The sequence below is a fragment of the Sardina pilchardus genome, chromosome 3 (genome assembly GCF_963854185.1).
Source record: "Sardina pilchardus chromosome 3, fSarPil1.1, whole genome shotgun sequence".
Lineage (NCBI taxonomy): Eukaryota > Metazoa > Chordata > Actinopteri > Clupeiformes > Clupeidae > Sardina > Sardina pilchardus.
The window spans coordinates 10,317,199-10,332,752 of record NC_084996.1 but is presented as its reverse complement, the minus strand read 5'-3'; the positions used below and the strand labels follow the sequence as shown (position 1 = coordinate 10,332,752).

General features: G+C 41.4%; 1 protein-coding gene across 1 annotated transcript; it reads right to left on the bottom strand.

Annotated features, from left to right (window-relative positions):
- Positions 1 to 7,792: 7,792 nt before the first annotated feature.
- LOC134076081 (adenosine receptor A1-like) lies at positions 7,793 to 11,938 on the bottom strand. Its single transcript, XM_062531083.1, has 2 exons — positions 11,592 to 11,938; positions 7,793 to 8,667 (listed from the first exon to the last, which is right to left on the bottom strand). Exons 1-2 carry the CDS (start codon positions 11,927 to 11,929, stop codon positions 8,010 to 8,012), a joined length of 996 nt encoding a protein of 331 aa, XP_062387067.1. The 5' UTR covers positions 11,930 to 11,938; the 3' UTR covers positions 7,793 to 8,009.
- Positions 11,939 to 15,554: the final 3,616 nt, after the last annotated feature.

Below are 15,554 nucleotides of genomic sequence, written 5' to 3'. Positions count from 1 at the left end.
TATGAATTGTCTCGCTTTATAAACCGTCTCTGATAAAGCTCTTGCGATTTGGGTTCCAAGAAGTGGCTTCTCATGAAGTATCTTGCTCCGCCCTTAATGATCTTTGCCGGCACATTTTCATCTCATTTTTAGACACACTATGCAGCAAAAAGATGTCTCCTCTTTTCCGTGAATTTTGCATCTTTCAGCGTGAAAAGGAACTTTTGATCAGTAGTGTGTTCTTGAATGGAAAATATAAATATCAATACTCACTTCAATTTTGACCAACTTTCTGACGTCTGTAGGAGGTCTTCTGCATTTCGTTCTTGATTGTTGTCTTGTTGTTTCTCTTTTTTCACTTCGGTCAAGAAAGCCACCCTTTGATCTTCGAGGGATGGGAAGTAGTTGACCTCTGCTTTTCTTGTTTGTTTTTTTTATGTTCGCGACTGCTTTTTCTTGACCTTTGCGCTTGTTCTTCAAAGAGTTTACACTGACCTCGGGGTGTCCAATCTTGCAGTTAATTGCTGCGATAATTGCTAACCTTTGTCCTTAGATACTCTTTCCATCTCCCATGGCCATATGACTTCCTCTTTGGATGTGTGTTGGACCTGGGGGGGTGTAGATAAAATGCATAGAATGCTGTAGGAAGTTGGGCATATGCTGTCTGAGGGTGTGTGTGTTGGTGTGGTAATGCTCGTGCGACACTGGAATTTTGCCTTTTTATGAACCATGAAAGTGGCTCTTAAAAAGAGACGTGTTGTGCAGCTGCTGTGCAGCCGTGTCATGGCCGGACCTGCCAGGGAACAGTGCCTTCTTGACTGAAGAAGGAGGTGAACTGAGCTCTCACTCTCAGTGCCTCCCTTGACGCGTTGTTTGCTGCCATCCTGGACACCCCTCTGAGACAGTTGACTTCACCTGGGCGACGGGAACCAGCAGATATTGTGATCTGAACAAAATAGCTGGATCGGGGATCGGAAAAATTAAAAGATCCAGGGGCCGATCCAGCATTTTTTTTTTCTCCGTCACAGCACATCATACGTCATTCAGCAGCAGCACGTGTGTTGCATGCGTTCAGTTAGAAAACATGGAGCGAGCCAAAGAGTCGGCTGTGTGGAGATATTTTACACTTGCCACGCCAACTAGTTCGACGGCTGTTTGCAATGTATGCAAAGTAAATGTTTCGAGGGGTGGTGGTAGTACTGCAAAGTACAATACTACCAATTTAATCAAGCACATCCAAAAGCATCATGCTAAGGAGCACGCCGAATTCCTGCAGCTCAACAAAAGCAAAGGAGCATGAGACAAGACAGCGCAGCAACTAACTTTGGTAAATGCACTTCATCGACGAGAAAAGTTTCCGACGGAAAGCTTAAAAGCACTGGCAATATCACAGAAAGTTTTGGAATTCATTGTTTTAGATGCTCAACCGATGTTGGTTGTTGAAGATGAGGGCTTCCGTCGCCTGCTGGAATAGAGCCAAGGTACTCTCTTCCATCACGCAAATTTTTTTCAGAGACTGCCCTACCAGAACTTTACAAAAAAGTGTGCGAACACATTTCAAAAGAGATTAGGGATATAGAGGCTATGAGCTTCACGACAGATATCTTGAGTTCTGCTGTGTCTCCAATGTCGCTCTTAAGTTTAACTGTCCACTGGTTGAACACAAGCTGCACACCACACGGTGCAATGCTTCAAGCAAAAAAACTTTCATGGTTCACACACCAGCGATACCATTGCGGCTGCAATCAAGGAGATGCTAGACCAGTGGCACATTCCTTTGAATAAAGTGCATGTCATACTGAGGGACAATGCAACTAATATGAAAAAGGCCATGGACAACATGGGAGTGCGGAGCTTAGGCTGCTTTGCTCACACGTCGCAGCTTGTAGTCAACGAGGGCCTACTGTCACAGCGGAGTGTGAGCGATGCCATTGCAATTGGCAGACAGATTGTGGGACATTTTAAACATTCTCCGCTTGCTTATTCACGGCTGCAAGATATCCAGCTCCAAATGCAAATGCAGCCTAAACGCCTACAACAAGACGTAAAAACTAGGTGGAATAGCACTTTTTTCATGATAGAGAGTCTACTGGAGCAGAAGCGAGTCCTCGGCGCTTACATTGCTGACCACGACCTGCCCAGTACACTGGCCGCGAACCAGTGGGCTTTGCTAGAGAAAACGAGCATTGTTCTAGCACCATTTGAAGAGCTAACAAGGAAAGTTAGCTCATCGACTGCCTCCGCCGCCGACATCATTCCGGCTATCACCGTCTTAAAACGCATCCTGGCTAAAGAAGGCGATGCAGATAGTGGCATCAAGACAATGAAAAAAACCCTCCTTCAAGCTGTCAACCGACGATTCGACACTGTGGAAGATGAACCCCTATATGCACTTGCCTCCCTCCTGGACCCGAGATATAAAGACAGGTAAGATTGTAAACTAATGACATCTGTATTATAGTTTGTTACTCTCCACTGTAGCACTACTGTAATTGAGATGCCATGCTGTACATTTTGAAAAACATGTATAACATAAATTAGGCATACATTATTTATCGAGTTTATACAAATTAATATACATGTATCTACCTATACTCATTAGTAATGTCGTTTTAGTTTAGTCAGTGTCAAGTTTTTCATGTTTAGCCTAAGCTATGTTTTATTTCTGTTTCAGATATTTTACAAGTGCAGAATCTGCAAAGAGTGCAAAAGATGCACTGACAGGGGAACTAGAAGAAGACCTGAGGAGCAGCACAGCTGGAGCATCAGCGGTTGCAGAGCCTCAGGAAAAGGCCCCTTGGGTGGAAGCAGCAGTAGCATCAAGCAAGAGTAGCTTCATGCAAGAATTCAATGAAATTGTGGAGGAGTGTGAAGATCCCGATGCAGCAACCAGCTCAAGCCCTGCAATCCAACTGCATGGATATCTAACAGAGAAAACCATTGCTGCCTCAGACAACCCATACCTGTACTGGGGGGTCAACAAACACAGATTACCTTGTCTTGCTGCCACTGCCACAAAGTATCTATGTGCACCCTGCACTAGTGTTGAGAGTGAGCGAGTGTTTAGTACAGTGTCCAACATTGTAGATGCAAAGAGAAATAGACTAACAGCAGAGAGAACAGAAATGCTTGTGTTCATGAGAAAGAATTTGCCATTAATGATTAATTAAGCATAGGTAACACTGGTGTAACACTGCACTACATGTACAATGTTTGGGTAGGTTAGGTTGATTTGGTTTGGTAATGTGTGACCAAGTTATTGACCCTTTTTTATTTTATTTTTTATTTATTCGCAAGTTCAGCTGCTGTGTTTTATTTTGAATTCCTGCACTTTATAGAAATAGACTTACAGCAGAGAGAACAGAAATGATTGTGTACATGATAATAATTAAAAAAAAATGATGTTTAAGTAAGCATAGGTAACACTGCACAATATTTGGTTTGGTTTGGTAATGTGTGACCAAGTTATTTGACCTTTTTTTTTTTTAATTTATTTATTCTCAAGTTCAGCTGCTGTGTTTTATTTTGAATTCCTGCACTTTATAGAAATAGACTTACAGCAGAGAGAAAAGAAATTATTGTGTTCATGATAAAAAATAAAAAAAAAGATGTTTAAGTAAGCATAGGTAACACTGCACAATATTTGGTTTGGTTTGGTAATGCGTGACCAAGTTATTTGACCAATTTTTTGTTTATTCTCAAGTTCAGCTGCTGTGTTTTATTTTGAATTTCTGCACTTTATACTATATGTTTTATATGTTTACAATGTTCGGTAACTGTTTCATTACTGTTGTATGTTTGACCAATGCACTATTTTGTTTCTAGTGCTACATTTTATTTATTTACATTTATTTCAGAAGCTGATTACTAAGTATTCAATAAATAAGTATTCAATAAATTAAATCTATGTTATTTTGTCTTGGTTAAGAAAGTAATGTATAGTTAGGAAAGTCTGGTGCCTTTAGTCTCTTCCACAAAATGGAAGGAAGACATAAGGTGGAAGGTATGCAGTTTATTATTAATTCAACAATGGTATCGGATCGGTATCGGCTATCGCCCGATGCGCAGAGCCCAGGCATCGGTATCGGTATCGAGACTGAAAAAGTCGGATCGGTGTATCCCTATTAGTAACTTCTCTTCTCCACTTTTTGTAAGAAGAATTCCCATGACAAAAACTATATACCTTCATATAATCCTATTCTCTATATGGAACAAGTGTGGAAATGTCAAAAAGCAACCATCAAGCATGAGTTCAGGGATAGGCAGCCACTTTATTAAAACAGTAAGAGGAAAGGGTTTGATTAACCTGTATATGTTGTGTAATAATAATAATAATATATTTTATTTGTATTGCACTTTATATTATGGCAAAGTCTACAAACAAAGTGCTACAAACATAATGCTAAAAAAGTAGTAGTAAGTCTATTGTGTTAAAGGGATCCTCATTATGCTGAAGAACCATGTTTTGGGTGGTCGCTGTGCTTGTGTAGAAGTGAATGGGTGACTGTGGGTTTAAAATAAACTTGAAGAGAGCATTTGGCAAGGGTGGTCTGCTCCCACTCACTTATGTAAATGTTGTAGCGCTGCAGCTATCGATTCTTTTTGTAATCGATTAATCTAGCACTTTATCGATCGATTAATCGATGAATCTGATAAAAAAAAATGCGTTTTTAAACAACCAAAACAAATCATGCATAATGAGGTATTCATTCCAAATCCAAAATATGGCTCCAAAACTAAACCCATTTAAGTGCCAGTGACAATAATTACAGTACAATACAGTTAAATCAACTTATTGTAAAACATGGATAACATGTAAAACTGTAAATACAAACTTAAATAGTAAAGGCCAGGGTAGGTGTGGTCGGAGCGGTGTGAGGTTGATGGAATTAGCAACTCAGAAAAAGGATGTATGAGGATGGGTATTTATTTTTCCCAATTAAGGCCCAAAGGGCAAAAATAAAGAAATTGTAACAAAAGTAAAAATATCAAAATAAATACTTTTGCTAAACCAAATAAACTGACTTGACAGTCAAAACAATATGAATTCAATCAAGGCTCAAAAATAACAATCAACTACACAGACTAATTGAACTAGTCAATAAAATAGCAGAGTATTGTAAGACTTACGTCTCAACAGCAAGCACCCCCCTATCAGACTGAACAAACCAGTTTAAGTAGCCTACTCCTGACCGCACCCCTCAAATTGGACCAAGCAATAGGCTATACGAAATCTCAGCAGGGGTGGTTGCAGACAATAAATAAGCTTAGAACAGCCCAAAACAACATTCCAAAGAACTAGAAAATACAAGGAACTAGTAGGAACTAGGAATTACAATTCATTTACAATAACGAACTCCCAGGAAGTCCCAAAACAGACTGAAGACGCGACACCGGGAGACTGGTGGACATCGGGTAGGACAAACACGTGACAACTTGATAGCCTAATGACGTGATAATTCTTTAAACGGAGCATTTATGACAAGACGTTGTGTGATTATTTTAACAGACGTAATGTGATTGAAGGGGTGAATGTTTTAAACTGTCGGGAGTTTTGATGTTAGGTGTATTAGCGTAGCCTATGCCTCGCCATGGTGTTTGATCATTTGTAGGCCTACATATAATAACAGCTACGGGAGAAACGGGGAAGGGTCTGATGAATGACTTGTATGACTGATAATTATAAACGGTAGAGAAGGATAAACGGAAACATAGACACATTCAACAAACATATACATGCATTGCAACCCGACATAGACATCACACATAATGATGGCAGCTCACTGCCGTGACGGTGGCTACTCGCCCCGTCACACACCTCTGTCGCCATCGCGCCAACTAAATTCAGAATGTATGACGCGCTGGTGTGCTTCCATAGGAATTTAACGAGGCTTCGAGGCAGATGTTTTGCCTCGAGGAATTTTCATAATCGAGTTACTCGACGAATCGTTGCAGCCCTAAAATGTTGGCATAGGAAGATGCAAATGATTGACCCATGGCAGTCCCATGTATTTGTACGTAAAGTTATTGTCAAAGTGAAAATCATTGTGCGTAAGGCAGACTTCTAGAAGTTACAGAAGGATGGTGTCATTTTTTTTAAACGTATTGTGAACTGCTTGTAATCTGGCTGGTGTGCTGATATTGGTGTACAGACTATCTACAACTAGAGTGCAGACCTCCACCTTCTATCAAACCTGAAGCCATTCAGAAGCGTTCAAACCTTTTTTTCACCGACTCTCGCTGTCTCTTGCTGCACAGGTCACCCGTTTTTATACTCCACACCAAAAAACTTCTCCAACACGTTATCTGTGCCTCTAGACTCCTTGTGTTGTGAGCTTGACACCATGTATTGTTCTTCTAACTATAGATACAACGATCAGGATGCAAGCAGCCTAGATAACTAGATAATTAGGCTACTTCTTCCTTGGTTGTCATACATTTGAACCTAAACTATTCAGATTGCCACCACGTGGCCATACCATGCCATTACACCGCCAAGCGAAAATGAACAAATGCCTCCTAAATCCAGACAGCAAAACGGCCGCACCAGAGCCAGTGTGCACACATTGAAACGTGAGAGGTATGTATCAACTCGTCTTGGTTAAGGGAATAAAATAGTTTAATATGAAAAAACGGTGAAGTGTTCCTTTAACATGTAAATGGCCACGTTTACATGATGTTTTTAATTCCGAATTAGTTTATTCAGAATTAAATAGATCGGAATTAAAACATTCTCCTTCGAGTTTACATGGAAATAATAATTCCGAATTGGCGTTTACATGGAACATACGTTAATTACGCTTTATTGTATTCCGCTGAACGTCTGGGGGTCGGGAAGGGTTCCGATTGGACAGGCGGCGCATGAACGTAGCCTAATAAGGTCTACCGGAAGAAAACAAACTTTAGCTGGCTAGCAACTTTTTTGTCATCTCAAGTTAACGTAACAGCATGGACAATAACATAATGAAAACAGGGTTCACAGTAATTCTGATAATAGGCCTACTATTTAATAACCTGACTTTCACCAGATCCTGTAGTTCGCTGTCTGCTTCACACATAAGGCTCTGGGACTTCTCGATAGGAGATGTATTTATGAAGGCGGGTCCTTGTAAAACATCCTCGCGTGTGATTTGATAAACCACTTGCCTGTTATCTTGAATGACGTGCTAGGCTTCTTCAAGCTCTTGCCAAACCCGGTCGGAAGAAGAGTAAAAACATCCTTGCCACCAGTAATGTCTTCAAAACTATTCTCTGTTAATCTTTTAAAGAATGTATACTCGATAGATTCGACAAAACGGTTGAAATAGCAGAATCAATGTCAGCACAAGACTCCTCGCTGCGTGCCGCCATTGTTATTTGAATCAAACACTCGCTTCGGCTCCTGATTGGTTGCTCATTTTTTGATCACTGGCAGGGGTTTGGATTGCCCTCGCGTCCAAACCCTTGTGTGGAGCTCAGCGAAACGCCTCTGGTGGAGCATGGCGGAACTACAAGGGTCTGGCGAGAGTCAGGCTAACTATTTAACCAGCAGCTCGAGAATATTGTCAAGCTTCACGTTTGCTAGCTGAGAAGGAGAAGACTGTCGGAGAAGGGGGAAAGAAGACAGAGCCGAATTAACAATGAAACGAGCATGCGCTTCTTCTTCCTCCTTGTACGAGCATGCGCCAAACAAACGGAATAAACTTTTAATCGGAATAAAGGTTTACATGATCAAGGAGGGGAGTTAATTCCGCTTTAACATCGGAATAAACCAACCACTTAAATTGGAATTAAGTTTGATTCCGAATAATCATTTTCAAGCGGAATAAGCGTTTACATGGTCTCTTTTAAAGCGGAATTAACTTTTATTCTGAATTAACTTGGTTTTATTCGGAATTAAAGCTCTCATGTAAACGCAGCAAGTGTGAATGTATATTTCTAAAATGCATTTGAATTTGAAACTACTGTTCACAGTTGTTCAGATCTTCAAAAATAATACAAAAAAATGTCCCTAGTCTCCAAAGTCCCAGACCAGAGTGTTGAATTGATGATTACCCTTGCTCTGTTGATTCAACAGTATTCCCCTCCTTATCACATGTAGTATCCTTGGAGTTGCTGCACTTATCAAGTCCTGGTGTCTGGCTGCTCATTGATGCCTCCACCTCCTGTTTGCACAGAAAGATCCTCCTCCATATTTTCTTCAGGGGAGCCCGTATATGCTGGATCTTGAAGGCATATATCACAGGGTTAATGGCTGAGTTTGCCTGAGAGAGCAGGATTCCCACATAGAATGCCTCAATGGGAACTGCCAATCTATAATAAGCAGCCATGTCCATTAAATGGATTGGGAGCCAACAGACGGCAAACACCACGAGGACGAAAACAAGGGACCGGGTCAGGTTACGCTCCTTGTAGTAGTAGGAGTTGGACACTCCATTGCTGGTGTTTCTCAGCTGGCGGTGGATGATGGTGAAAATACATCCATAGAGTACAGTCATGACCAACATGGGAACGACGAAGCAGATATAAAAGTAAGTAACCAAGTAGGACCAAGACATGACGCTCAGGAACTGGCATTGGGTCGTATTCTGAGAAGTACCATTGCGGTTGTTCCAGCCCATGAAGGGAGTGAATCCAACTGTAGCAGCTGCGAGCCAGCATGCAGCCACCACCCACCAGGATCGCTGAATGGTCACTGTGGTCTTGTACCTGTCAGGGACAGACACATGATGTCATGTTGTGTAAAGTTAGTTGGGGGAAACAGACTCATGTGGACCTTCATTGATACACAGAACCTTTTGAGCTACTGATAGACTAAGCATTATATGATATCCAGCAGGTCTGCTACCAACTACATGATGGTTTTGTTTACTGAGAGTAAGTTCATAAATGCAATATGGCACCCTAAAAATGGATTGCTGTTTGAAACCAGAGCTTTCTGTTTCTCCATGATCAGGAATAGCTAGAATATTCAAAAACACATTTGTAGTGCAGTCTTCATTCGGTGACTTTGAATACTATATACACATTAACTTATCAAATTATTAAATGTAAATGGAAGTCGTCTCTGATTTTATTGCTGACTATATCTTCAGGTCTTCAAAACAGTTGGCTCAAGTATTTCTTGGAGAGTCAAGAAAGTTCAGCCTCAAACTTCTTCAACTTGAGGCCTGGTTATGGCAGACGGGATCAAGGCCCCCCTCTTCCCCACCCCACATCAAATCATCGATTATCATTATAACAATTATTATTATGCTATATATATTGTTAGACATGCACTTTCACTTCAAAGCAGTCAATGTTTAAATTGCCAAAATTGTTCATAAAACGTTTGGGATATGCACATGTCCTATGCACATCAGAGGCCTGCTTTACTAATGTAAGATATACAATAGTGCATTGGTTGCATGAGAAATACTTCTCAACAACAGCAATTATATCGGTGATATTATTTTGGGATGTTTCCCTCATGCAAGCATCATACTCTGGTAGGCAAATGTTGAAAAAATGGATATGTTTTATCATGAAATTTCATTTGAATGCCAGAATGTAAGGATTCAGAAAACACATGAACACATTATAGTGAACGGCCGTACAGAGGCGTAAAACTAGAGATATTTAAATGAAAGACTACAATGTTCTGACCATGTTATATTCAAATTTGACTAAACAATACTCAATGCTTAACAATGCATCGTACAGTCTCTGCTCTGTTTATATGGAAGTTCCACGTTGTTATATATGTTGTAAAATAATTCAATAGCCTTCCAACAGGTTGAAGCGGAGCCTGGCCACCAACGTCATGTAGTTTCAGTTTCTGTAGCGCAAACGCGCACGCATGCATTCAATGAACGCTACCACCACTTTTATTTGTATGGTTCCATGTTTAATCACATCGAATTAGCAAACATTTTGCATTGCAGAAACGTTTCCTTTAATTTTCTGTCACTTTCAATTGCGCAGCAATTTCACCCCATGCCAGCAGACCAGCAGTCCCCACGTTGCGCGGCCCATTTGAGAAACGCTGCACTAACATGTCGTTAGGGCGTAGGGTTTTATGGTGTTATGGTTTTTTTCCCCCATTGTAATGTGTCTGCATTGAGCAGTTTCTCAAAAATACGGAACAAAGAGCGTTCCGTATCAGTTCATTACGGAACAAGACTTTTATGTGTCAAATAGCGAACGGGACGATTCCGTATTATATGGAACGGTTGGCAACCTGTGACAGGCTGGTCACACCAGCATGACTAGCTTCCTCAGAATGTCCACTTTTCCCAATCAGCTACAGCAGCAAAACCAGCAAAGACCAGCTAAATCCAGCTACCAACATAAGATGGTCTCGAACTGTTTTTTTTTTTTTCAGGGATGTTTTAAAGATCTAACAGCTCAGACTATACATCATTAGAAGTCAGCTGGCTGCAGTAGTCAACGAGACGAGAGGTACTGTAGCCTATGACATGACAGGGAACTTGGGACATGCATGCTTGCCATTATCATTCAACATGCATAAATCAAAGTTAAGTGAGCTACAGCTACACCTTCATTCACAAGCAAAGCAAATAGTTCCAAGCAGTTAAAAAAAAAAAAAAAAAAACATGGCCTATCATTAATTTAGGCTGAGGAGAAAAGGATAGATTTATTTAAGCTGTCTTTAGGTTAAACTCTGTGTATGGCAAAGTTTTAAAGTATTGCAAAACAGAAGCAGCAGCTGGTAATGGAAGGCCAGTTTCTGGGTCACAAAAATCAGAAAAAAATAAATATCAAAATTCTTTTCGGTCCTTGTATCATTCATTCATTCGTATTCCATTTAAAACCAACAATCAGAAAACTCATTTGTTTTTTTTCTACACCCGTTTCTAAAACCAAAAAGTAAAACACGGATGACAGGTAGGCCTACGAGTTTCTTTTCTTAATTTTCCGATGGTGTAGGCCTACTCAAAACGAAAATGGACAGTGCGCCAGGGTCGCCAAATTATGGGAGGGATCACGAAATTATTTTTCTAAAGTTTTTTTGGGAAAAAAGTTTAAGAGCTGTGATATTCAGTAGCCCTAAATGTATGCTTACAATTACAATGCACCCTATTTCCATAATGTTCATCGGAAAGCGGATGCTCTATGCAAATCTGGCAATGATTAGCCCGAAGATGCTGTGAGATCCAGTGACCGAACACAATACAGCCTTCTTTTGCCAGACGAGCACCAGTCATACAGTAAATGAGTGCTAGCTATCCTTTGGGAAATAACAAATCAGATTGTTAAAGGCTACCATTGACCGTACCCTTTCGTGTTATAGCCGATGAACATTGTCTGCCTCTGCATCTCGTAACATTTTCTAAAGTTTCCTGTAGTTAAACGGAATTTGCGCTGGATGATTAATTTCGTTTTAAACATGTTTCGTTCATCGCTGTTTCGTGTCTGCACATGAAAACGTAAATCACTTACATTTCTTCAGTCGATTAAAGACGGTCGACCATCGATGACGAAAAAATTGTCGAAACTGTCCGAATAAAGCCTATACTTAATGATCATCCGGATTAGACGATTAAAAAAAAGAACAAGTAGGCTATAAGAAGCTTAGTGATCACAGTGCATTAACACACTTGCTGTGCCTTGCCTTGTCAGAGTTAACATACCTGAGGGGGATGATGACACGCAGGAAACGATCAACAGTCAGTGCCAGCTGGAAGAACACAGACACCCGAGTCACAACCAGCATCGTACAGGTCAATGCGAGACAGCTGTAGAAAGTCATCTGGACACGGCTATCTGCTACAACCCGCAGTGGCACCGCCACGGCACCCACCAGGACGTCGGCTACGGCCAGAGAGATAATGAAGCAGAAGGTGGCCTGCCGGCGCATGGCCCCACATTTCCACACTGCCCAGATCACCAGCAGGTTCCCAAGACAACATGCCACAGCGATCAAGACCTCCAGTACTGTGAAGATCACCGTAGCAGTGTGGTGTGCCATTTAGGTAGGTGAAAGAACCTAGACTGGTAGCCAAACCAGGCGTGGATTAACGCACAGATTTTGAAGGGCCCCCGAATTGATCATGAACAAAACAAATATTTGTTTATATTCACGTCGAGGAAAGAATAACTTCAATCTCATTGGCCCACAAAAAACGATGGAACTATTAAGCAGATGATTGGGTAGAATTGGGAAAGGTCTCAAATAGCCCCGTAGCCTACGTCATTCACCTATATAGCCTACCACAGCAAAATGTTCTATGCAAATCTGGCAATGATTAGCCCGAAGATGCTGTGAGATCCAGTGACCGAACACAATACAGCCTTCTTTTGCCAGACGAGCACCAGTCATACATTAAATGAGTGCTAGCTATCCTTTGGGAAATAACAAATCAGATCGTTAAAGGCTACCATTAGGGTGACCAGATTTGAGTTTGCAAAAAAGAGGACACTTCAGCGCGGGGGGGGGGGGGGGGGGGGGGGATTGTATATTTGGGTCACATAGGCTATGCACCTATGAACACGTGCATTCATACAAATGTGTCAACATACATGGTGATATATGATAATGAGCTTTATTGGCCGGCCCAACACTAACAGAAAAACACTGCTTCAAAAGGCTATTTTGAACACTTGTAGTTGAACGTTTTAGATGTGCAAAAACAAACTATACATTTGTAGGCTACAATGTAAAGTATATGCACAACAATGGTAAAACAAAAATAAGAAAAAATAAAACCTAATTGCACAAAATGAGACATTTTTTAAGTTGAAAAGTTGTCCAATGGCTGATACTTTTCAGTCCTCCTAAACTGCCTGCTTTGCAGGTCAGGCACTCAGCTTCGTATTGATCTCGACCGAGACAAAAATATGGAAATTACGTTTCAATTCGTCAGTGAACTTGCACTTGCGTTTCTAGCCTGATTACCATCGACTTTCAAAGGCTCTGCGAGACTTTAGTCTGACCAACAGCCTGCACTAACACGGTTTCTTGCCAGCGCTGGTTGACCCGCCTCCTTTAAGTGCCTCGGTTTGCTACTGGTAGATGTCAGAAAGCGGATTGCCGAGTTTAAACCAATAACAACACTCTTTCCGCTGCCTTGAACACGCCTCTACCCAGAGCCGTTGGAGCTGCTCAAAGTTGATTGGTTCTCGACCAAAGGGGGCAGTTCCGCAGATTTCGGGAACTCAGAAATCCTTCTCAATGAGCAGTTGACCAGACCAGCAGCAAAAGCCTGAAGGCGTTGCGTCACTGGGAGGGCGTGCCAGGCTATTGCGTTTCGGCATGGCTGAAGATGCCGGATAGTTTTGCGCGTTGCCAGTGGTAAAACAAGGAAGTGTGCGCTGATGAGGTGAATAACCAATTAAATGTTTAGCCCGAGAATATCGACCAATGACGGTAGCTCTAAGGTCAGGCTCTACACTTCAACTCAATGCAAAGCGAACTGTAGGTGGAGGGCGTGATTAGCCTACTATGTGAATGAAAGAGAGAGCAATGCAAATTCGGTGAAAACACGTTAGGCTAGAATAAAAAAAATCCCGGACGATTCTGAAATTCCGCCCGGACACATTTTTAGGTTTCAAAAAGAGGACATGTCCGGGAAAAAGAGGACGTCTGGCCACCCTAGCTACCATTGACCGTACCCTTTCGTGTCATAGCCGATGAACATTGTCTGCCTCTGCATCTCGTAACATTTTCTAAAGTTTCCTGTAGTTAAACGGAATTTGCGCTGGATGATTAATTTCGTTTTAAACATGTTTCGTTCATCGCTGTTTCGTGTCTGTCCAGATGATTTGCAGAGCGCAAAAAAAAAAAGAAAAGCAGAGTTGTCCAAAATCTACCACTAAAGATTCCTTATTCTTAACAAACTCAATAGTCGGAATATTAATGTCCATGTTAACGTGTAGTGCACGGTTGTTGTAGATAACGTTACAAACAACCGTCCTTAATTTCACCCTTTATAATAAATGCCTTGCTTTTGAATTTGAAACCCTTCTATAATTATGTCGTTTTTAAGTAGAAATGTGCACAGATTGGTCCATTTCCCCATTTCCAACTTGTAAAACAATCTTTTACTCATACTGTGATTCAAAATGAGAATATGGATATGGTCACAGATTATAAATATTTGAGAACCTTTATCGACAACAAATTGTCATTTGAGAGCAACACTGATGCCGTGTGTAAAAAGGCACAACGCCTTTTCTTTTTAAGGAAGATGAGATCATTCAATGTGTGTAGGACCCTAATGACTTTTATTTTATCAAAGTTTTATTGAATCTGTTTTGTCTTTTTGTATTGTTGTGTGGTCTGTGTTGGTCTGCCACTGAGCAGTAAGGGTATAGGCTATCAAGGGTTATTAATGTGTCAGCAAAGGTGGTTGGGGTTCATCTTACTCAGCTACATGTAGTATATGCTAAACGGGTCATGAGTAAGGCCAAACAAATTTTGAAATAACCTGACCATCCACTTTTTAAGGATTTCAGTCTGCTCCCTTCATGCCGTCGCTTCAGTACCCCTGCTGTAAGGACAAGGCGTGCCAGAGATTCCTTTATCCCAGTGGCCATCAGGAGCCTCAACTCATTGATATGTAGATTAGTAATTGCGATTTTGATTTATTTATTACTTATTTATCTATTTACTTGGTACTGTCACAGGCAGTGGCATATTACAATAGCCCTCTATTTTTAGTGTTTGGGGAGAAGGGAGTATGTCCACTTGATGTGCCTGCGTGCAAATGTCATTAATGTGTTTGTTTGGTCCATGTCTGTCTTGTCCTTTAAGCCTTTAATGTTCTTTGAATGCCTGCTGCACATCAAATTTCCTTTTTTAAAGGATAAATAAAGTAAACTTGAACTTGAACAACAAGACGACATACTAAAGGAGATCAAAGCCATCTAATTTTACTCTGCCACTATGGATGTGTGTCAGGATCTGGATATGCTCCTTGAGCCCTCCACAGAGGTTTGTGAAGCTGCTAGCCTCCAGCCTGCTCCTGTGTTTCCCAAACGTGTTCTTAACTGCCTTCTTAGGAGAACCTTAAGATCAAGCCAAAGAAGCTTCTTAAGAAGCTCTTAATGAGAGCTGTTCACCACGGTGGTGCTGAAACTGAATCAATCAATGCCAGGCAAGTCGATCACCCACCCCTTTATAAGCGCACAAGTCACACACAGCGCCCCGTGTTCCCCCTACAGGTGCAATTAGGCTACGGATGTATCGTGTGTGCGTGTATGTGCGTGCGTGTGTGTGTGTGTGTGTGTGGGTGTGTGTGTGTGCAGGCCCGGGTGGCTAATCGGGAGATTCGGGCGGATTCCCGGTGGGCCGTTAACGTTTTGGGCCGGTGTGAATATCGTGAGCTTAAATATATTATTTCTGAAGATAATTTGCTGCGCCCTTGCGGCACTTTTAATGTTGGCCTCTTCAACTCCAGTTTAAGAACACTTTATGTGGTGAGGGCTCATTCAACTCAAGCCATTCCATATGGCTGGCATAAGCATGCTCAGTGATGGCGTTTATCCCGAACCTATCGGCTAGCTCGCGCTGGAACGTCCCAGTAGCCAAAAATCCAAGTGTGCTCAACACAGGTAACTCCAGAGGTAAGGACCTATTCTGACAAGTATGTTGT